Source organism: Quercus lobata, chromosome 2 (assembly GCF_001633185.2).
Source record: "Quercus lobata isolate SW786 chromosome 2, ValleyOak3.0 Primary Assembly, whole genome shotgun sequence".
Taxonomy (NCBI): domain Eukaryota; kingdom Viridiplantae; phylum Streptophyta; class Magnoliopsida; order Fagales; family Fagaceae; genus Quercus; species Quercus lobata.
The window spans coordinates 76,260,593-76,283,217 of NC_044905.1; the positions used below are offsets into that span (position 1 = coordinate 76,260,593).

A 22,625-nucleotide genomic window follows, 5' to 3' on the forward strand; every position below is an offset into this window, starting at 1 on the left:
ATAATAATAAAGAAAAGTAATATAAATTTATATGTATTTGGGTTAATTTTTATATTATTTAATGAGTGTAAATATATATATATATATATATTTATATATTTCTTATATATTATATAACAAGGACATGATAGTCAATTTATATAAACTACATTTTCCATCCTCCCACTTTTCTCTCCAACAAAATAAAAGAGTTTTCCACCCCTCCAACCAAATACACATGAGGGAAAACCAAATATTTTCTATCCTCCCACTAATTTTTCATCCTCCCACTTTTCCACACTTTGTCACAAAGGAGAAATTATGCATTTGGCAATATTCGAACTACTGTTTCCTACATTTAAACTTTAGGTAAAGTCTTGTTCGTTTAATTTGGGTTAAATACAAGAATGATATTGAATTGGTGGAGAAATATTAGTCATTGAACAAATAATACGAGTGATGGTGTAGTTGGTAGCTTTTTTAATGGTAATGCTTTACAAGGAGAAGCTTAAATAGAAAGAGATTCATCTTCTTTGAGTGTTAGCAACTTAGCACAAATATAACTGGGCAACAATGCAACATGAAAACAGACAAGATGTATTTGATGAGTTCAAATTTTTTGCGAAAAGAGATATATTTGTAAACTGAACTATTCAAACATGGAACTTTTTCTTTGAAGTCTTGCAATTTACATTTTAGATTTCCCAAGAATAAATGATAGTAAAATTTCTACTATGAGGAGTACAAATTTTGAAGTTGGTATTTGTTATTAGTGTCTAATGATTTTGTTTCCTCTGAACCTTGAAGAGAACAACATAAGTATTATATTTCGTTAAATGCATTAACTTTTGTAAACATTATAGTTCGTTCAAGTTTGAGATGAGTTTATCACCGCGAACCCTTGGTGCAGTGGTCACTTCACAAGTTTAAGTGTTTGTGGGGTGTGAGGGGGCAAGAGATGGGATTAAAGTCTCCAGGAAAGAGTTTTACATATATATACACTTAGATTAGGCTAGAATAGAAATTCTATCTTATATAAAAAAATAAAAAAATAAAAAAAAGTTTGAGATGAGTTTTTTTTTTTTTTTTTTAATCTTTTAGATAAAATAGGGTAATGGAAGTCAAATTCCTATTTATTATATATAAATGAGCAAAACTATTAAATATAAAGCAAATGCCTTAATAGAATATTAATAATAAAAAATAGAATAAAAATATAGTTAGTAATATTAAATAAATAAATATGTAAATAGAATACAATTTTTTTATTAAAAAAATACATTACGGCCTTCATATCTTATTTCTGAAATATATTTGTTACAAGTTATCCCCTTTTCCTTTTCAGGAAAAATTAGAGAAGCATGGAATTTTGACCCTCCAGCCCAATTATGTTCATATCATAGATCAGCTTTGGTATGAGGAGAGAATTATCAAGTCAACGAAGCATTAGAAACTTAAACTCATTTGGTTTAAAGTATAGCCATTGGTAATCTTGTTTCTTCCTTCTTCTTCTTCTTCTTCTTTTTTTTGGGTCCGAGTTCACAATAGTGTATTCATAGAATTATGCACACGAAATTTCGAGCCCCAGGTCTTAATTAGCTTAAGTTAAGTCTTGGACTGTTTCACTAGGACCAAGCCTATTTTGTTTTGTTCTATTTTGTACTTGGCTGTCTTTTCGGGGGTCAAATAAGCCTAATGCTTTTCTTTTGTGTGGAAAAATGCAAAGTAGACAAGGTGTTGGGACATTCTATCTAGGATATAGTCAAGGCACTGCAATTAAGCTCAGCTATCTACCACCGGATTTGAAGCCTGTTTTGTCAAGTCCGAGCTGAAGCACATGCTCAAGTATGGCCCATAATGTGGAAAATCCAACCATTTTTGTGCCAACATAGAAAAATAAAAATGAGACACACCCTTTGGGTCTTATTCCCAAATCTAACAAAGCCAAATTAAGGCTAGCTTTCTCTGAAATTGTTTCCAACATGAAAAAAACCTAAACATACTTCCTATTAAACAAGTGAAAGCTGTTTAAGAACTTATTTTGAGGTCAAATTTCAATGAACAATTAAGTAGGTTTACATTTGCGTGATCCCATGTAATTTTTATATAAACAATAGTTTACTAATGCTTGAGTGGGGTTAAGATGAGTTGATTACTCAACTTTCTTAATTTATAAGAGCTGTGATAGACATAGACCTCATGCATCACACATTGTTTTTTGGGTACGTGAGTTGTTATCATGCATGTAGGGTTACACTTATAAGGTGAAACTGGTCCTTAGTCATCTTTTGGTCATATCTTAAATAATGTTAAGTCTATTGTTATAAGCTCAATTTTTGGACAAAATTGCCTTATGGCCTTTTCACCCAAATTATATAGTCTTATGCCCTCCTTCCCAAACTAATTAGGGAAATGCCACTTTTTTGAAACTCGACTTTCTCAAAATCGAGTTAAGCCCTATAATGACGTTTTTAAAGACTTATAGTGACGTTTTTAAAGACCTATAGTAGCGTTTTATAACTTGAACTCCATGAAATCGAGTTATAGGCAATAAAATTGCCTATAACTCGATTTCATAGAGATCAAGTTACAAATTTATTGCCTATAACTCGATTTCATAGAGATCAAGTTACAAAACGTCACTATAGGTTCTTAAAACGTCACTATAGGACTCCAGATTTTTTTTTTTTTTAACTTGATTTTGAGAAAATCGAGTTACAAAAGAGGGGCATTTCCCTAATTAGTTTGGGAAGTGGGGCATAAGGCTATATAATTTGGGTGAAAAGGGCATAGGGCCATTTTGTCCCTCAATTTTTAGTTTTTAACTTTTTATTTATTTTTATTTTTTATTTTTATAGTTTTTATATACATTTTTTCATGCGTTTTCTTACTTTTACAAATTTTTTTAAGGTACAAGTATATTTTAGCACACTTTTAGTAAAAAGTTAAATAAGTTGTTTTAGTTGTTCTCAAATGGAAACTAAATCTTAACATTCATAAAATCATTGAAATCAATTTTATCATAGTTGATAGAAAAGCATGCAATACTGATTCTCAATCCACACCCAAAAAAAAAAAAAAAAAAAAAAAAAAAAAAAAAAAAAAAAAAAACCTAAGAACATTGGACACATGATAAGAAGAAAAAAAATTTGCATCCACAAATATGTTGAAAGGAGACTAATTAAATTCAAAATCACTTTCACATAGAAAAATTAATCACAATCAAATTTGACTACACTAAACTTTTAACCCTAAAAGTTTGCGAATATTTTGAACCTTTACATTTGATTTTGTTTTTATTTTTGGTCTTTTATATTGGTTCAGTTTTTTATTTAATTTTTTTTTAAAAATGAAAAATTTAAAACTTAAATGACCAATATAAAAATAAAATCAAATAGAAAAAGTCTAAATAAATTTAGAAAAAAAGAAGAAGAAGAAGAAGACCCAAATGAAGATAACCCAAGTATTAGTCAAAACTTTAGTTAATCTTCATCAAAAACTAGAATTTTGTAATTAGATTCTGTTGAGAAAGTGGGGAAAATGGGCATTTGTCCTTAATTTACAAATTATGCAGCAAAATGCTATTATTTTGAAATTATTTTGACAAAATGTCATTGTTTTTGAAACTCGTGTTATGCATAAAACTCGATTTTAACAAAATCGAGTTATATGTATATTTTTAAATAAAATTCGACATTAGCAATATAGAGTTTTATTTAAATTTTCAAAAATATGGGCATTTTGCTAAATAGGTTTAAAACATGAGCATTTTGCTGCATAATTTGTAAATTAGGGACAAATACCAGTTTTCTCCTGAGAAAGCATAAACAAGTTGAAGGTTCAAGAAAATATGGGTATTTGTCCATAATTTACAAACTATGTAGCAAAATATCCTTATTTTGAAATTATTTAGCAAAATACCTCTGTTTTTCAAATTCAATTTTAACAAAATTGAGTTATAGGTGAAATTTGACATTAGCAATATCGAGTTTTATGCATATTTTGCCACATAAATTTTTTTGAAAATTTAAGTGAAACTCGAAATTGCTAATGTTGAAATCCACTTGAAAATATATATACAACTCGATTTTGAAGATATCGAATTTTATACCGAACTTGATTTTATTAAAATCGAGTTTAAAAAATAAAAATATTTTACTAAATAGTTTGAAAGTAAAGACATTTTATTACATAGTTTGTAAATTATAGATAATTTTTTTTTTTTTTTTTTTTGGTATTAACCACCCGGTAATCCGATGCCCCTGACGGGGTTCATCGACTAATCCGGATTCGAGCCGGGCAGGACCCTTTCGGGCGGCAAAGCTCTCCCTACCGAGTTTTAACGCAACTGCATACACAAGGACTCGAACCCGAGACCTTGCTTAAGCCTGGATAAACCCATACCATCTAACCAGCGCGCCCGGTGGTAGATAATTTTTTTTTTTTCCCTTAAATGTTCGTGCCTCGTACTTTTCAATGTTTTCATGGCAATTACTTTACAATACTTCTTGTTGAGTGAAATCTGTACAATAATTGAATGGAGTGGATACCCAGTGGTTTATCTATCTAGGACTAGGAGACTAGAATTTATGGAAGAATGTGCTCCGTCCACCAACTTGGGATTTTTAGTTTTACCAGGTAGGATTTATGGAAGATGGCTTTGATGCAAGTCTTGTTGTTTGGTTTAATTTCTGCAATTTAGGGACAATCAATGACAGTCACATCCACTGACCCTTTTTTTTTTTTTTTTTTTTGTTTGTTAAAACATCCACTGACCCTTATTGCAAGTGTCACAGTTCCTACAATATTTTATACTACTACCGAATTGCATGGTCCCAGCAACGAGAATCCAGCTTTACTTTACTCACAAGTGACAACCACTTAGGTGCGACTCTGTGACTATAGGGTCCACCTCTACCCACTGTCGTAGGAAGTGCCAATTGCTACCCAAGTACTCAAATACCCAATAATGATATAAATATATATATATATATATTAATTACTTTTTGTTATTTATTAAGAGTTTCACTTAATGTCATCAATTTCTAATAATAATTTTTTATCACTAAATCAAAATATCAATTAAGAATTAAATTTTAAATTTTTTATTCAACCATAAGAGGCTATATTAATTGAGTTAATTGAAACTTATTATTACTTACAATTTAATATATAAGATAATTATGATATAATGTATGATACTAGTATTATTGATTATTATTGTGGCAAGAATACACCATAAACTAAATATATATATATATATACACCCGCACCAAGGAATTTGGAATTTTAGACTATTTCCACCGGTGATACATTTTAATAATTAGGGGACATTTTTTTTTTTTTGAGAAGAACAATTTAATATTTTTGATGTGGAAGAAGAGTCATTAAATTAATATCAATCTTTTTATGATTAGTTATCATTATTTTTATTATGCACAAATCATAATAAAATACATCAAGAGTTATTATACAACTCCCCCCCCCCCCCCCAAAAAAAAGAAAAAAAAAAAAGAAGAAAGAAAGAGTTATCATACAAAATTCATATTTATAAATTTATTGCTTCATGCATTAAGGGGAAAAAAAAAAAGGAAAATAGAACGTGACAAGATGTCCTTATTTCATGTGCAGCTCATGCGGGGATGTACCCATAATTTTGAACTAGTAGGGACTGGAGTATAAAGATATATATATAAATAAATAAAAAAAAAAAAAAAAACTTCAAATAGGTATTAAAAAATAATAAATACTCAAAATTGCTATTTCTAAATAAATTAAGATGCAATCATTTACCAACAAAGACAAAAACAAAAACAAAATAATGTTTTTTTTTTTAAAAAGATACTTTATCTATTTTATCACCTCACTTTACAATACACCCAGTATTAAAAGTTCTATTTTTTTATCTCTTCATTTAATATAATATAAACAACTTATTAAAATAATAAAGGAAGTGAGAGAATTTTAGTTTTTTAATTGAAGGAAGAAATATAGTCTTAATAAAATATTATGTTTTATTTTTAACAACTTGCTACAATCAACTGATATTTATACCAGTTTACTGTAGTTCCAAAAAATTTAGCTTTAGCTTCTCTAATAACACATGATTTTTTAATTCTTTGGTGGTATAATAGTTTTTTTGTTGCTAAAATACAATCATCATTGTGAATATTTTTATTATTTTTTTTTTTAAGTTTTTGGGGTTTTGGAAAGGGGGTCTAATTACAAAAATGAAATATATAATAACTAACAAAAAAAAAAAAAAAAAAAAATTGGACCCAAGGCCCCTTTGGGCCCCCACCTGGGTCCATCCCTAAGCTCATGTATGTTGAGAACATTAATTGAATGGTGTAAATTATAAGTGTACGTGTAATTTTTTAGGTATAATAAATTAGATTATTAATTAAATTTAAATTTATAGTTGTATTATTATTATTTTTTGTTGAGAAAGTTGTATTGAAGTTAACTGTTCTTGAAAAATAAAACTATTTGTGATTTATTGATCAATGCAATCATGTGTTTAAATTTAATCTGGAAACTTAATGTACAACACCTAAACAACTATCGTGTAATTTTTTTTTTACATGAAGGTTGAATATTTGATTTTTCATTACTTTTTGTTTTACAATCTATAAATATAGTTAAAGCCAAAACTTAGAGAAAGTCCAATTAAATTTTAAATTGGAGTTCAAGTCTGCACTACGTGTCACATCTAATTTTTAAAATTGTGTCAAGTGAGTTATTATGTGCAAAAATAATTCTATATCAAATTATATTCTAAATTAGATTTTAATTGGAGTTCAATTTTGCCCCACGTGTCCTATCTAATTTTTTTAATTTTTGTGGCAAGTGAATTATTGGGTGCAAAAACCTAAGAGTCTAAATTCAATTAGATTATAAATCATACATAAATAATGAGAAACTATTACTGTAGGGTCACGTTTTTCAGCCCAGACCCAAGATGTATGGGACCTTAGACTAGTGAGCCCGGTACAATGAATTTGTAAAGAGTGGGCCAAAGAGCTAGGTTTTAGTGTATGGACAACAGTTAGCACGGTGTTCTTCACGATCAAGCTGGGATGGACTGAGTGTACCAAAGAGGGTTGGTCCTCAGCGCGGTCCGAGGAGCTTTTTCTGGTGCTTCTTGTGTGTTGGGGGGTTTCAGCCCCCTCATCTGTTCCCCTTCACCCCTTTTTTATAGTAGCTTCCTTCCTCCTGAATGGAGTCCTAGGATAGGTACCTGTCCCATCAGCTATCTCCTCCAATTGTTAGGAGTGGTTGTAAAGGCAAAAAGACATGACTATGTCAGGCACAGAGTACTGAATGAAATCATGGCAGCCTTTCCCTCTAACATTTCCATTTTCTTCGTTGTCCTTTTATGCCTTAGTACTTTTTCTGTTCCGTGAAACGACTTGGAATGTCACTACCAGTGGCAGGTTGCTCCCTTTGTCCTCGGCTACATCCATGCTGAGGAGGGTTTTTTCCATGGCCGAGGAAGGGTTTCTCCTTGGATTGGGCCCTTGGCCCAATGTGGGAATTGACATGGATCTCCTGATCTTTAACCCCCACAATAACCCCTCAAGATCCTGTTGTTCGGCTCATCGGACGGAGATGAGGGTTTTGGTGACATTGCGCCTATGTCATGGCCTGCCAAATCTTGCCCTCCATTAATGCTAGAGCCTCTTCACTTGCTTGAGGCACGTTCCTGGCCAAGAGACATTCTTTTAGTTTATCCAAGTCGCGTTCCTGCTGTTTTGGTGCACGAGGCGCGCTTTCATTAGGATCTCTTCATGAGGCGACGCGGATCTAACGGCTGAAGACTGCTTTGGAAATTGAGCAAAATTTACCTCGCTGGTAATTCCTTCTTGGAGAATTGGGCGAATTGATTGCCACAAGGCTTGCCCCCTATATAAGACACATGAAGGGAGATCATTCTCCTTTACTCGCAGACCCTTGAGTTTTTCAGGTTTCTAACTCCCCAAATGTTCCCAAAATCCCCACTATGAGAGTGATTGAGATTTAGGGAGTGAAATGGTCAAGGATAGGATGAGGGTGAAGGAACTAAACCCTCTTCAGAAGCCTCGGGTGTCTCCGAGATTCAGAATGGACTAGTCAGGGCAAGGGAGACAAAGGCTAAAGATATTTCTCCCCCCTCAACTGGACAAGAAAGAAGTCTCTCTTCCTTCAGCCAAAATCTGAAGTAGGTGTAGGTCGCATCAGATTTTTAGTGCTACAAAACGTGGACTTTCATCCAGCGCTGTGTGTCACGCATGTGAGGGTTTGGGTTTCCCATCTCCGATACCATCCATACTTGCTCGATTGCTGCTAGAGAAATACTTGCTCAATTGCTGCTAGAGCAAGTATGGGGGTTTGGCATTCCTGCTTCTTCTTCTCTTCCACCGTCGTGCCATCCATACTTGCTTGATTGCTGCTGGAGCAAGATCGTGGATCGGGCGCCTCCGCTTCTTCTTCTTTTCCACTGCCGATGCCTTCCGTATTTGCTCGATTGCTGCTGGAGCAAGATTGAGGATTTATCATTCCCATGTCCCTTCTTTTTTCTTTCTTGTTCGAGGACCAAGGCATGATTGAACTTAGCTTGAACGCTTAGAAAGGTACCTTCATGTGTTAGTTTCCATAAAGCTTGAGGTCCGAGGACCACACAAGAACTTTGTTCTGCCTAAGACTTAGGTTTTTCTCGAAGTAGCTAGTTTTCCCATGGGTTTGAGTCCGAGAACCATGCAAGACCTTGGTTCTGTCTAGTACTTAGGTTCTTCTCAAAGTATCTAGTTTCCCCATGGGTTTGAGTCCGAGGACCATGCAAGACCTTAGTTCTGTCTAGTACTTAGGTTCTTCTTGGAGTAGCTAGTTTCCCCATAGGTTTGAGTCCAAGGACCATGCAAGACCTTAGTTCTGTCTAGTACTTAGATTTTCTTGGAGTAGCTAGTTTCCTCATAGGTTTGAGTTCGAGGACCATGTAAGACCTTGGTTCTGTCTAGTACTTAGGTTTTCTTGGAGTAGCTAGTTTCCCCATAAGTTTGAGTCCGAGGACTATGCAAGACCTTGGTTCTATCTAGTACTTAGATTTTCTTGGAGTAGCTAGTTTCCCCATAGGTTTGATTCTGAGGACCATGCAAGACCTTGATTCTGTTTAGTACTTAGATTTTCTTGGAGTAGTTAGTTTCCCCATAGGTTTGAGTCCGAGGATCATGCAAGACCTTAATTCTGTCTAGTACTTAGATTTTTCTTAGAGTAGCTAGTTTCCCCATAGGTTTGAGTCCGAGGACCATGCAAGACCTTGGTTCTGTCTAGTACTTCAAAAGATTCTGGTTTAGCCCTCGGGTTCTTTCTCCGAAGGGAATTCAGCGGACCGGACTATTAGGCCCGCGAGAGTTAGCCCCTTGTCAAGTGCACGGGGCACAAATCTAACGTCAGAAGCCCCTAGAACCAAGGGCGGAGCCACATAGTGGCTTGGGGGGGCCCCGGCCCCTGCAAAATTTTTTTTTTCCATTAGAGTAGGTAGAAAAAAAAATTGGGCCCCCCCAATATTGGACAACCGGCCCCCCCATGGCCCACTCTCAACTATTCTCCCAAACCCAGCTTAAATATTCTCCCAAGTCCGGCTTTAGTTTTAGGCCTTATCACCTTATGTACTCCAAATAAGACAAGCTAGCCCGCTCAAGTCCAAACACAAAAAACAAAACTTCACTTTCTCTTCATCTAAAAAAATCCACCCACTGACCCACGGAATCCCTTTCTTTACTTCTTATTCTTTTGTTTTGTCTTCTTTGATACACTTTCATTTCCACTGGTACCATTGCCTACCTACTAGCCCCCAAAACTCTAGTCCTCTGTACTCACAGTTCGGAAAAAAAAAAAAAAAAAAAAATTATGACCAATTTTTTCTTTCTTCATCAGCTTTAGTTTTGGAACTTGGTGACTGGTAAGTTTTCTTCTCTTTCTTAAGCATTAGACATTCATCTCTTTTTAGTGTCTTTTTATTTTTATTTTCTCAACTATCTACACCTAAATATTCACATGTTCTTTATATTTTCATAGATTTTTAGAGAAATACATGATTGAAGGCATGGGGAGATTGTTTGTGATGAGTCTTGAAGGGAAGATCTAAAGTTGGAGGTAGTCAGGCAGAGGCAGTAGGTATTGCCACACGGGTGACCCATCTTTGCACTTTGTGAATACAAAGTTTCTAAGGTAAAATTGTTTTGATTTATTACCTATTTTTGATTAGTTAGATATCATATGGCTGTGGATGTGGTTGTGGGTGTTGTTAAATTGTTTGGTTTATGTTGTGTACCAATACTTGTGTGTTTAATTTTTGTTTTTGTTTGAGGGCTTATTATTAATTAAAGTCGTATTAAAAATGGATTGTATGTTTAAATTATAGTGGAAATTTTGTTTTTTCTTGAGTATGAATAACATCCATATAACAAAGTAAAAATTTCTAATTAAAATTTTATTTTTTAAACTTCTTTTCAGGTTAATTTTTTAGTCATATTCTTAAAGCTAAAAGAATTATGAGCAAACGAAAAACAATTGATGCATTCTTTAAGAAAAAAGATGTTAGCAATTCAAAAATTAGGACACCTGTGGCTGTAGAAACAAATGTTGATACTTCAATGCCTGATAAACACTCTGACCCCTCCAAATGTTCAAGAATTCAATCTGAAGAGATAGATCGTGATTCAGAATCACATAAACAAATATGTGAATTCCCTATCAACAAACAAAATGAAATCCAACAAGCTTATCTTAAAGAAGGTCCATATCAACCTAAAAATATAGACTATCCATACAAACAATGATACTCATCGTCGTCGATTTCAACCTTCATTGTTCGAATCGGCCCCCCATGTAAAAATTCCTGGCTACGCCCTTGCCTAGAACCGCGCTTTGCTTAGCAATCCTTCCCGCGTAATCAACGCTTCGAAGTGTGGACTTGAGTGGAAGCTGAGTTACGACAATGACGATGTGTTTTTGGAAATAATGGGGAGGCTTTCGTGTAGCTTGTACCACCGCCACAATAGTCTTCCTAAGGGACTCCTGCTGATAGGAGCTTGATCCCACCGTGATTAACCGTTGCACTCGCTAACGCACAAGTTCTTCCCACAGACGGCGCCAATTGTAGGGTCACGTTTTTCAGCCCAGGCCCAAGATGCATGAGATCTTAGACCAGTGAGCCCGGTACAATGAATTTGTAGAGAGTGGGCCAAAGAGCTAGGCTTTAGTGTATGGACAACGGTTAGCACGGTGTTCTTCACGATTAAGCTATGATGGACTGAGTGTACCAGAGAGGGTTGGTCTTCGGCACAGTCCAAGGAGCTTTTTCTGGTGCCTCTTGTGTGTTGGGGGGTCTCAGCCCCCTCATCTGTTCCCCTCCACCCCCTTTTTATAGTAGTTTCCTTCCTCCCGAATGGAGTCCTAGGGTAGGTACCTGTCCCATCAGCCATCCCCTCCAGTTGTTGGGAGTGGTTGTAAAGGAAGAAAGGCATGGCTATGTCAGGCACAAGGCATTGAATGAAATCATGGCAGCCTTTCCCTCTGACATTTCCATTTTCTCCGTTGTCCTTTTCTGTTTTAGTACTTTTTATGTTCCATGGAACGACCTGGAATGTCACTACCAGTGGCAGGTTGCTTCCTTTGTCCTCGGCTACATTCATGCCGAGGAGGGTTTTTTCCATGGCCGAAGAGGGGTTTCTCCTTGGATTGGGCCCTTGGCCCAATGTGGGAATTGACATGGACCTACTAGTCTTTTACCCTTCACAATTACATATTTTAGAAATTCATCACATAAAAAAGTTATAAGCTTTAACTCTAATTCCAAGTATAATTTGAACTTTTATATATATATATATATATAATTGTGATTTTTTTAAATATACATGTGCATATAAATGGGTTTATACACTAATATGGATAAGATACAACTACTATAGTCAAAGTACAATATATCTACTATCTAGTACTCTAGTCAGTCTAGTGTAGCAGGAGCCTTGTACCCAAAATTTGTACACAATATTCATTTCAGCTAGTTACCAAAACATGACTAGTATTTCAAGGATAAAATAACCCAACACAAAACAAAAACTAAAAAAGTAAATTCAGATTAAATTTGATTTTATCTTCAAATCCTATTTATATATCAATATTTATCAATTAAACATTCATATATACGTACACATACGCATATATATATATATATATATATATTTTTTTTTTCTCATTTCCTATCCATCTTTTTTGGCGTGTTACTCGGGTAAAGAGAGAGAGAGAGAGAGATACGTCTAAAAAAAGTCCCAACACTATGAGCTATGTGTAAGCACAGAATCGTGAAATGTCTCCCTACAGTCTTACGTGAACTTCAGCTAGATTTCATGAGCGAAACACCTTGTACTTGTTTTGTTTTGTTTTCTTTAGTCCAGGGGCAATAATCTCCATCTTCGCTCCTACTTATCCTCTCTTTCTTTGTTTTTTTCTTTCTTTTTTGCTTTGCTTATAGAAGCGGCAAAAGAAGCTAACTACTACTGCTACTACTACTCCTCAAGTATATATCTCGTACAAACCTCACTTTTTCTCTCTCTCTCTCTCTCTCTCTCTCTCTCTCTCCAACAATTTAGCTAAACCCCACAAGAAAGAGATCTCTCTGGAACTTCATATGAAAGTAAGGAATTCTAAGAGATACTGAACTCTAATGTTTGCCAAAGAATATTACCCATATTACTTGCAAATATAACAATTCTCTTCTGTAGGTGAGAAATTGAATGGAGCTTGGTGTTTTACTTTGTGAACATACTTTCGTTCTATGTTTGGTTATAGATGACAAACCAAGTGGTAAATGCTCTTGAACTTATCAAGTTGTAATTTTTATTTTTGATTGACTGCACCAATTTTGTCTCAGTGGAGTTGGTGTGAATTACTATTTCTATATTGCAAAGCAATGAAAAATCAATTTTAAAGAAGGTTGTGAGTTGTGACATGTTTGGTTGCTTGGTGAATGGTGATTGCTCTGGAAAGTGATAAGAGAGATGACAATGTGGATGGTGATATTGTGAGGGGTAGTTTTGTTTTCTTGGAAAAATAAAGAGACCATTTGTTGTTAAGGTGTGAAAATGCCAGGAGGGATGAGGCAAAGGATGCTCATAAATTTTAGGGAACTCTACTCATTTGTATGCTTTGGCCATAAGTATGAACCTAGCCATGCCCAAATTGGGCAGGAAGGGTACTCAAGGGTAGTGTATTGCAATGATCCTGATCATTTGGAAGCAGTTAAGTTGAACTACGGGGGAAATTATGTCTCAACTACTAAGTATACCGCGGCTAATTTTATTCCCAAGTCTTTATTTGAGCAGTTTAGGAGGGTTGCAAATATATACTTTCTTGTTGTGGCTTGTGTTTCATTTACCCCATTGGCACCTTATTCATCTCCTAGTATTCTTGCACCATTGATACTGGTGATTGGAGCAACTATGGCAAAGGAAGGCGTGGAAGATTGGAGAAGAAGAAATCAGGTAATATTTGAAATCAATTTTATTTGTTGTGCTATTTTGGACTTTGAATCTAGTAGATTTCCTTGGACTTTCCATTCTATATGTCGATACAATTGTTATTGCAAATTATTCCCCACTAAAATATATTTTTGTCAAGTTTTGTGTTAGATCTATAGTAAAAAGACTCTGCATTGGTTCAAACAAATTTTGTTTAACTAGATATACTGATATCATTAGAAGTGGATTGAGGAACTGGGTGATTGGGATTGTGGTCAGAAATTTTGTTAGGGAAACTGGCAATTAGCATTGGCTTCTCCTAGTTTCCATTATGACTAGGAGTGCAATGGTGTCGGGGTCCTTGATTGGGAGATTTATAATAAACAAGATTGTGAGCATACATTTCCTTTATCAAGTATTATCAATTAAGTTGAGGTATGTTATTTCCGGCACTTGTGGTACCATATATGTTCTGAAATAATGTTAGGTAATAGTCATAAATATTGTGATGAGCCACACCATGATATCAGAACACTTCTTCAAGATAAGAATTGTTTTAAGATCAAAATGAATGCTTCATGTTTGGAATGAACCACATTACTATACCAATTGGATGTCATAATTAAACTGTACTTGATCAAAAACTCAAAATTCTAGGGAACCAGTTGAAGAGAATACAGATTCTCACATATTTTCATATTGTCAAACTCTTAAATCTGTATAATAGTGTTAAACACAGTTGATGTTTGATGGTAAATTCTTTGATGGTCAACCTTCCTCAAAGTATTCAATAGTTGCTTTAGTTGCTTACCAATTAAAAAAAAAGTATTCAATAGTTGCTTTAGTAATGTTCATTCTGCTTGCATTGTTTCACGGACACTGAAGTCATCCATTTATCAGTCTCTACACTAAATTCTATGGCGAGCTCTCCAAAAAAAAAAGTAGGATAGAAAGTGTTCCACACCCTAACAATTCTTTTGATTTAAGATATAGGTGCCACTTTAGCCTCAGGTTCTCTATGTGAGCATGATATTTCCATATGGGTTGCTTTGGGGGCATATTTATATGTCTCTGTGATGATTCATTTTAGATGTGCCTTCCAGTACTAATCTTCCCTTTTTTTTCAAGATGCATTCCTTTTTATGTTTTTTCTTCTTTTTTTTCTTTTTTTTTCATGATGTTCACTCTGCTTGCATTCTTTCACGCACACCTATGACATCCCTTAATTATTTGATATTCTTTTTCTAATTATGTTGTTACTGAATGTTGAATGGTTTCAGGACACAGAGGAAAATAATCGAAAGGTCAAGGTGAATGGCAGTGATTATACATTCCATGAGACCAAATGGAAGAAACTTCGAGTTGGTGATCTCGTAAAGGTGTGTAAGGATGAATACTTCCCTGCTGATTTAGTTCTGCTTTCATCTATCCATGAAGACGGGGTTTGTTATGTTGAGACTATGAACCTAGATGGAGAGACCAATTTGAAATTGAAGCATGCCTTGGAGGTGACGTCCCATCTTCAAGTTGAAAATTCCTTTCAACAATTTAAGGCAGTGATCAAGTGTGAGGACCCCAACGAAAAGTTATATTCATTCATTGGAACTTTGTCTTATGATGGCAAAGAATATCCTCTTTCTTTACAGCAGCTACTACTAAGAGGTTCTAAGCTTAAGAATACTGATTATGTCTTTGGTGTTGTTATTTTTACTGGACATGAAACAAAAGTGATGAAGAATGCTATAGATCCTCCTTCCAAGAGAAGTAAAATTGAGAAAAAAATGGATAAGCTAATCTATGTACTTTTCAGTACTCTGGCATTGATTGCTTTTGTTGGATCTTTATTTTTTGGAATTGAAACCAAAAAAGATGTTAGTGGTGGAAAGTTACAAAGGTGGTATCTTCGTCCAGATGATACAACCATCTTTTATGATCCTAAACGACCATCACTTTCTGCATTTCTTCATTTCCTGACAGCCCTTATGTTGTACGGATACTTAATTCCAATATCTTTATATGTATCCATTGAGATTGTAAAGGTTTTGCAGAGTATTTTTATTAACCAAGATCAGGATATGTATTATGAGGAAACAAACAAGCTAGCACGTGCACGCACATCTAATTTAAATGAGGAACTTGGTCAGGTAGATACTATACTGTCTGACAAAACAGGCACTTTGACATGTAATTCCATGGAGTTTGTTAAATGTTCAATAGCAGGCACTGCTTATGGCTATGGTGTGACAGAAGTGGAGAGGTCACTGGCAAGGAGGAGGGGGGATGCACTGGCTGAAACTGGTGATGCTGTGAACTCTGGAAAGTCAGTTAGAGGTTTCAACTTTAGAGACGAACGAATAATGAATGATCAATGGGTTAATGAACCCCATTCGGATATAATACAGAAATTCTTTCGGGTCTTGGCAATATGTCACACAGTGATTCCTGATAAAAATGAAGAGTCGGGAGAAATTATATATGAAGCTGAGTCACCAGATGAAGCAGCTTTTGTCATAGCTGCACATGAGATTGGCTTTAAGATTTTAAAAGTGAAACAAGAAAGCATCTCATTGCGTGAGTTAGATTATAAGACTGGAGAAAAGGTTGATAGGTAAGCTCTCATTGCGTGAGTTAGATTAATACATTTTTTTTTTTTTTAATTTTTATAATTCAATAGTTACAATGAGGGTTGGGGGATTGGAACCCTAAATATCTTCATTAGAAAAACTAGTAGTTGCCAGTTGAGCTACAAGGCTCTTGGCAATTTATTTAATATATTGTAGGTTCATTTATCTATAGCTTCTACTTCCCATGCAGCCAGATGCCTATACACCTTTTGATGATTACAGCTAATTGCTCTATTTTGTCATTTTTGAAATACCATTTTCTTATTTTGGTGTAGAAAATTTCAGCTTTTGTTTACGAGGAAAGTCTGCATGGTTGCTCATTTATGTTTATACAATTTCCAACTTTCTCTGCTTTTGAAAACTGCAATCTGCCGCAAGTATACAATACAATTAATTTCATGATGTCTATAAGCACACAACTAATGCTGTAGTTTTTCTTAAGGTCAGAAATATTTTATTTATACAGTTGATGATGTCTGAAGTCATATTATCTATAAAAAAATAGATCCTTTAGAACATGTAACAAGTTATTTTCTGCTCAGTGATCTGTTAGGAAAAAGGTTTCTGAAAGCTCTAGCAATCATTAAGGAGACATCAAGATAATAGATTGAGGGAGAAAAATTATACTTTTATGAGGCCTTTTTGTGTAAAAACACCATGGGATGATGGAGCAAAGAAAATAATAGAAGAGTGTATTATGTTAGAAACGTGTAGAGTAGAGAAAAAACTATATTGCCCCCTCATAGAGAGAGTCTAAGGGAAAAAATGCGCCATGGGATGAATGTATATGTATTATTGTGTAAACACCATTCTACTTATATGAAAATTTCTTGATTTTTAAGGCCATTCCTTTTATTGTTTTTCATTTTTTTTAATTATAAATAAACCTTAAAAAACAGGTTCATTGTTGCCTGTCAAATCCATGGCAGCTACATCTAGGTCTATCTCGAGACAAATGCCCAAAATGCTACTTTTGGACGAGACGTGTTATTGTATATTTCTTTTTATTGATCTCTGTTTTCTTGGACTTCTTTTTAGTTTCCTTTTTATGTATTTTTGTTACACATCAGATAACTTGGTTTCTAAATTCCAGAAAATACAAGCGTCTACAGCTCTTAGAGTTTAGTTCTTCTCGCAAAAGAATGTCAGTGATTGTAAGGAATAAAGAAAATCAGTTGTTACTCCTTTGCAAGGGGGCAGACAGGTTAGAAGCCTATGCATACGTGATTTATTGTTACATATATGTAGTTGCAGTTTGAGTCAATTGATTTCAATTTATTTGCATATATTATAGTGTAATGTTTCAAAGGCTTTCAAAAGACGGGCGGCAGTTTGAGTCCCAGACCAAGGAACACATCAAAAAATATGCTGAAACAGGTCTACGGACCCTGGTAATTGCATACCGTGAGCTTGGTGAAGAAGAATATAAATCATGGGAGGTGAAGTTTTCCAAGGTCAAAACATCTGTCACTGCAGAGCGTGATGTATCGTTGGAAAAACTTGCTGATGAAATAGAAAGGGATTTGATTCTTCTTGGTGCTACAGCAGTTGAAGACAAACTGCAAAAAGGGGTCTGTATTGAAAAATTGCTGTTCCATTATTTAATTTTTAGATTATGCACTCACTATAAGTTTAATCCTTCTCTGCTGTCTCACTGTATATCAAATGGAAGTTAAAAATCATTAAGACAAAACAAGATCCTCTCATTCTATTTTTGGAAACATTAATTGCATTATTTTATATGATTAGTTTCGCTTTAATTGTGTTCTCTGGTCTTCAGGTTCCAGAATGTATTGACACGCTTGCCCAAGCTGGAGTTAGGCTATGGGTATTAACTGGTGATAAGATGGAGACAGCAATTAATATTGGGTATTGTAGAAAATTTTGGTGCAGGGATTATACATGTTATTTTTCTTGAAGATCCATATTTTAACTATTTTAATTTTTCCAGGTATGCTTGTAGTTTACTTAGAGAAGATATGAAACAAATTGTGATCACTCTGGATTCACCAGACATTGATGCCTTGGAAAAGCAAGGGGATAAAGAGACCATTGCAAAGGTGCAAGATTTTGAAGTACACAAAATTTATTATTTTTTATTCTTTAGGCAGTAAGTTTCTAAATCATTGACTGTTATAGGATTCTCTTGAAAGCATAAAGAAGCAAATTAGAGAAGGGATGTCTCAGATAAAGTCAGCAAAAGAAAGTGATGTCAAGTTTGGCCTAATAATTGATGGAAAATCCTTGGATTTTTCACTAAAGAAGGACATAGAGAAGTCATTTTTTGAACTTGCAATTAATTGTGCTGCTGTTATATGTTGCCGATCTTCGCCCAAGCAGAAAGCTCTGGTAAGTTTTATGGTCATGTTAATATCTAGTTTCTGCTAGTTTAAATTATATAGGCATCTTAAGATTGGCTAGTTACTGTTTTGGCTGACATAAGGATAATCTGATAGATATATAGAAGATGTGCAGGTTACAAGATTGGTAAAACGGGAAACAGGCAAGACAACACTCGCTATTGGTGATGGGGCAAATGATGTTGGCATGCTTCAAGAGGCCGATATTGGAGTTGGCATTAGTGGTGTTGAAGGGATGCAGGTAAACATATATTTAATTTTTATTTATATGATGTGTACATCTTCTCTTTTCCTTGATATGCATCTTCAATTCACAGATGTTTGGAGTGTATATTATTATTTTTCTCATATCCCTTATTTTCCCCCCTTTCCCTCTTTGGCTTATGTATGCTGTGTTGAAATTACTGAATGCTGGAGTTTCACACGTTTAGTGCACATTTCTTGTGACTAATGATTTATATTTGACTTGCATTTGTGAAAAGTTGCAAAAAATTAGAGCATATGAAAAGAAGTTCTGATTAGAAACACTGCCTTTTCTTCTCTTTCTTTTGCTTTTGTTGACAATTAAACTGGTTCAAACATTTTCCTCTAAGAGATTGTGTTTTCATGTAAAACCAGAGATATATTGTATGTCTTATATAACCTATGTATACACACAGCATACATTTTATTTGGTGTCTGATTCAAGCTGAAAAAAAGTGAGGACCCAACTTCTGATTCCAAAAATTTCTCAACTGCAGGCGGTGATGGCAAGTGATTTTGAGATGGCTCAATTCCGTTTTCTAGAACGTTTGTTGCTGGTACATGGACATTGGTGTTACAGACGGATAGCAATGATGGTAAAACAGTGCTTCTATCTTTTTAAAACTCAACACCCCCCCCCCCCCCTTCCCTAGCCAAACCAAAAAAAAACTATTATCAATAAGTTGAGGAAGCAAAATCACTCTTCCATTATCTTTGTACTCAAAATGTTCATTAATTTTGTTTCAACTCTTTTTTTTGGTGGGGTTGGGGCGCAGGGAAGGACAGAAACTAAGTTTGTTTACTTCTCTTGCTTTCCTTTCTAGCCCTTTTTATGGTGTGATTGGGGGTATAAGCTGCATAATAGCTTATGCCTTTCAGTTTCCTTGTGAAGGGAATGATTTTTTTGCCAATATATTGATTTGTGTCTTGTCTGCAAATGTGGGATTTAAAAAACTATTAAACAAAAAGATTCATTTGCAGATAACTTGCAGTATCATCTTCTGTTTGGTTAATGCAGATATGCTACTTCTTCTACAAGAACATAGCATTTGGGTTTACTCTGTTTTGGTTTGAGGCCCATGCTTCTTTCTCTGGACAACCGGCATATAATGATTGGTACCTGTCATTTTACAATGTCTTCTTCACCTCACTTCCAGTAATTGCTCTTGGTGTTTTTGACCAGGATGTTTCTGCACCACTTTGCCTCAAGGTAGGGAAATATTGCCCTTCTCTGGGCTTTATATACGTAGTAAAAGAACTAATGGAAACCCAGGAAGAATCAAATAGAGATAAGAAAAAGCCTTTTGTAGCTTTAGCATAACATATGGCCTGCATTATCATGTTTTACACATCAGCATATTACAGCTGCCACATAGCATTGGGTAATTCCACTTCAGTTAGAACAATTCAGTTCTTATTATCTATGCATTATTTAAAACAGTTGTTACCAAAACCAATATTTTTCTGCTATGAAGGGTATTTTCATGGTATGCATGGTCTGCTCCTCTTGATATTTGGAAAAAAAAAAAAAAAACATGTTTTTGATTTGCATTTCTCCAGTGGAACCTGCTAGAAATATGTAATGCTTTGTAACGGGTTATATTTTTGGAATACAATTTAAGTGGGATTCCTATTGTTCTGTTTCTTATTTAAATTCTTCATATATTTTTCAGTGAGTAGTGCTTATTACACAATTCCTTGCAGGTCTTTCTTCATTAACCATTTGCTCTGCAAATTTGATTCTGTACCTGCATTTCCAATATTCTTTTTGGTTTATGCCTCCTCACTTCTGTTTCCCATACCTCTCTTTCCTGTTTCTCAAATTGTTAGATTAAGCACACTTAATCTTGACAAGTATGCTTCAACATCAAATACAGTGGGTTCACTGAGGTTTAGAGGATGCCTAAATAATATCATGACATGAAAATAATGTTTCAAACTTTCAATATTTATCTTGCAACTTATAACTCTGATTCTATATAAACAACAATGCAGTCAAGTATGTATATCTTAAAGAAAATACTCATTTCCTAGAATTTCACCTTTTTGGTTCCTAAATATTCCTCGAGAGCTTTATGTAGGAGCCTAAATAACCATTTATTTTTCATGCTTCTTTGTTTGCAGTATCCCTTCTTATATTTGGAGGGAGTCGAGAACATCCTCTTCAGCTGGTCCCGTATTCTTGGTTGGATGTTTAATGGAATTCTAACCTCCATAATTATCTTCTTCTTGACAACCAAGTCGATAATTAAACAAGCCTTTCGGAGAGATGGCCAAGTAGTTGACTATGAAGTCCTCGGGGTCACAATGTATAGTTGTGTCGTGTGGGCTGTAAATTGCCAAATGGCAATCTCCGTCAACTACTTCACTTGGATCCATCACTTCTTCATCTGGGGCAGCATTGCCTTGTGGTATATATTCTTAGTTATTTATGGTTATCTCCCACCGGAGATGTCAACAACAGCATATAGAGTTTTTCTGGAAGCATGTGCTCCGAGTGTTCTCTATTGGTTGGTTACCCTCTTAGTTGTCATTTGCACTCTGCTGCCATATTTTTCCTTTAGGGCTTTCCAAACAAGATTTTATCCAATGTTCCATGACCGAATACAAAGCATACAGTATGAAGGTTTAGAGGCTGAGAACTCTGTTAGATTACCTAGGCGAGTCAGGAAGAAACTGCATCCCAGGGAGACATTGATGCAGAGGAATTCGTGAAGGACAGTATGTTTCTTAACTTATATGAATTGGGATATTTGGTGGCTGTATATGTTGTGGTTGGTGTTAGAAGCATAGGTTGGGAATGAGCATGTAGGTAGAATCGGTTACACTCACATTTTCATGTAGATTAGTAATATATTGATTTATTAAATTTTCAAAAAGCACTAACCCCTGTGTTATACCTGTTACTTTCTGCTTTCCACTGTCCCAAATATGTAAATATTAAATGTGAGCACCTTTCTTGTGTCTACATTGTGAATGTACATTTGAGGCATTATATTCTTTCAAATTACCAATGGGTTGTTTTTTTATTGAGTGATCTATTATCTGTGGAACCGCTTTGAGCTTTATAGATTGTAAAATCATCAAAATTTATATCTTGATTGAGATTTTACTATCCATGAAATAATGAGTATCTACAAAAATTAATATTTTTAGAACTTATTTAGACACTAAAAATCATTCCACGTGAATCATAATTTATGTTTTGGCATTAGACAAGCTTATGAAATGACTTAAAAGAAACCATAACAAATAATTGTTTTTTGGGCACCAAATACTGCTTGGTTTTAATGTGATATGTCTTTTAGAATTCAGATGATTTTTAAGTAAAATTTATTTGAACTTTTGTTAATTTTAGTTCATAATCACTTTTTAAGTGGGTGAATTGAAATAGTTAAGTTTAGAGTTTTGATTTTGATTTTTTTTTTTTTTTTTGAAGTTTAGGACTTAATTTGAAATACCTCTAAATTAGGGGGAAATCATATAATTTACCCTGTTAGTTTTATTAGCCACATACTTTTTCGTCCTTAGCCATTTTATTTTTTGGTCACCTTTTTGTCCCCAACATTTTCAATATTTGAGCCCCACCCAACACTAGAATCTGTTCTGCCACTGGCTACAAGGAAGTGATTGGAAGCATTTAAATTGGAATAAGACAAATGATACAAGTATACAACTGTTAAAGTGAAACCTGGTGATTAGTATTTTGTTTAATGAAAACGATGTTGGTGATAAACCCATATAAAAGCAATATTAGTATTACACCAATAACAACTTAGCATCCTAATAAGTTGTGAAAAAACAAAAGAGTAAACTTTTTATTTTCTAGTATTTGCTTAAATTGTCTTCCTAGACCACTCAAAGATCTGAAAAGAAGGGTCTCAACAGTTTTGGCTCAAAACTTCTACGTTTAATGTATT

The 22,625-nt window shown here is 34.5% G+C and overlaps 1 protein-coding gene across 1 annotated transcript; it reads left to right on the forward strand.

Moving 5' to 3' along the window:
* The first annotated feature begins 12,614 nt into the window (after positions 1–12,614).
* Positions 12,615–21,734, forward strand: LOC115976655 (probable phospholipid-transporting ATPase 8). Its single transcript, XM_031098089.1, has 11 exons — positions 12,615–13,502; positions 14,759–16,086; positions 17,196–17,306; positions 17,397–17,673; positions 17,883–17,971; positions 18,054–18,162; positions 18,242–18,451; positions 18,578–18,703; positions 19,203–19,301; positions 19,724–19,915; positions 20,830–21,734. The coding sequence occupies exons 1-11, from the start codon at positions 13,104–13,106 to the stop codon at positions 21,418–21,420; spliced, it is 3,531 nt and encodes a 1,176-aa protein (XP_030953949.1). The 5' UTR covers positions 12,615–13,103; the 3' UTR covers positions 21,421–21,734.
* The last annotated feature ends 891 nt before the right edge of the window (positions 21,735–22,625 follow it).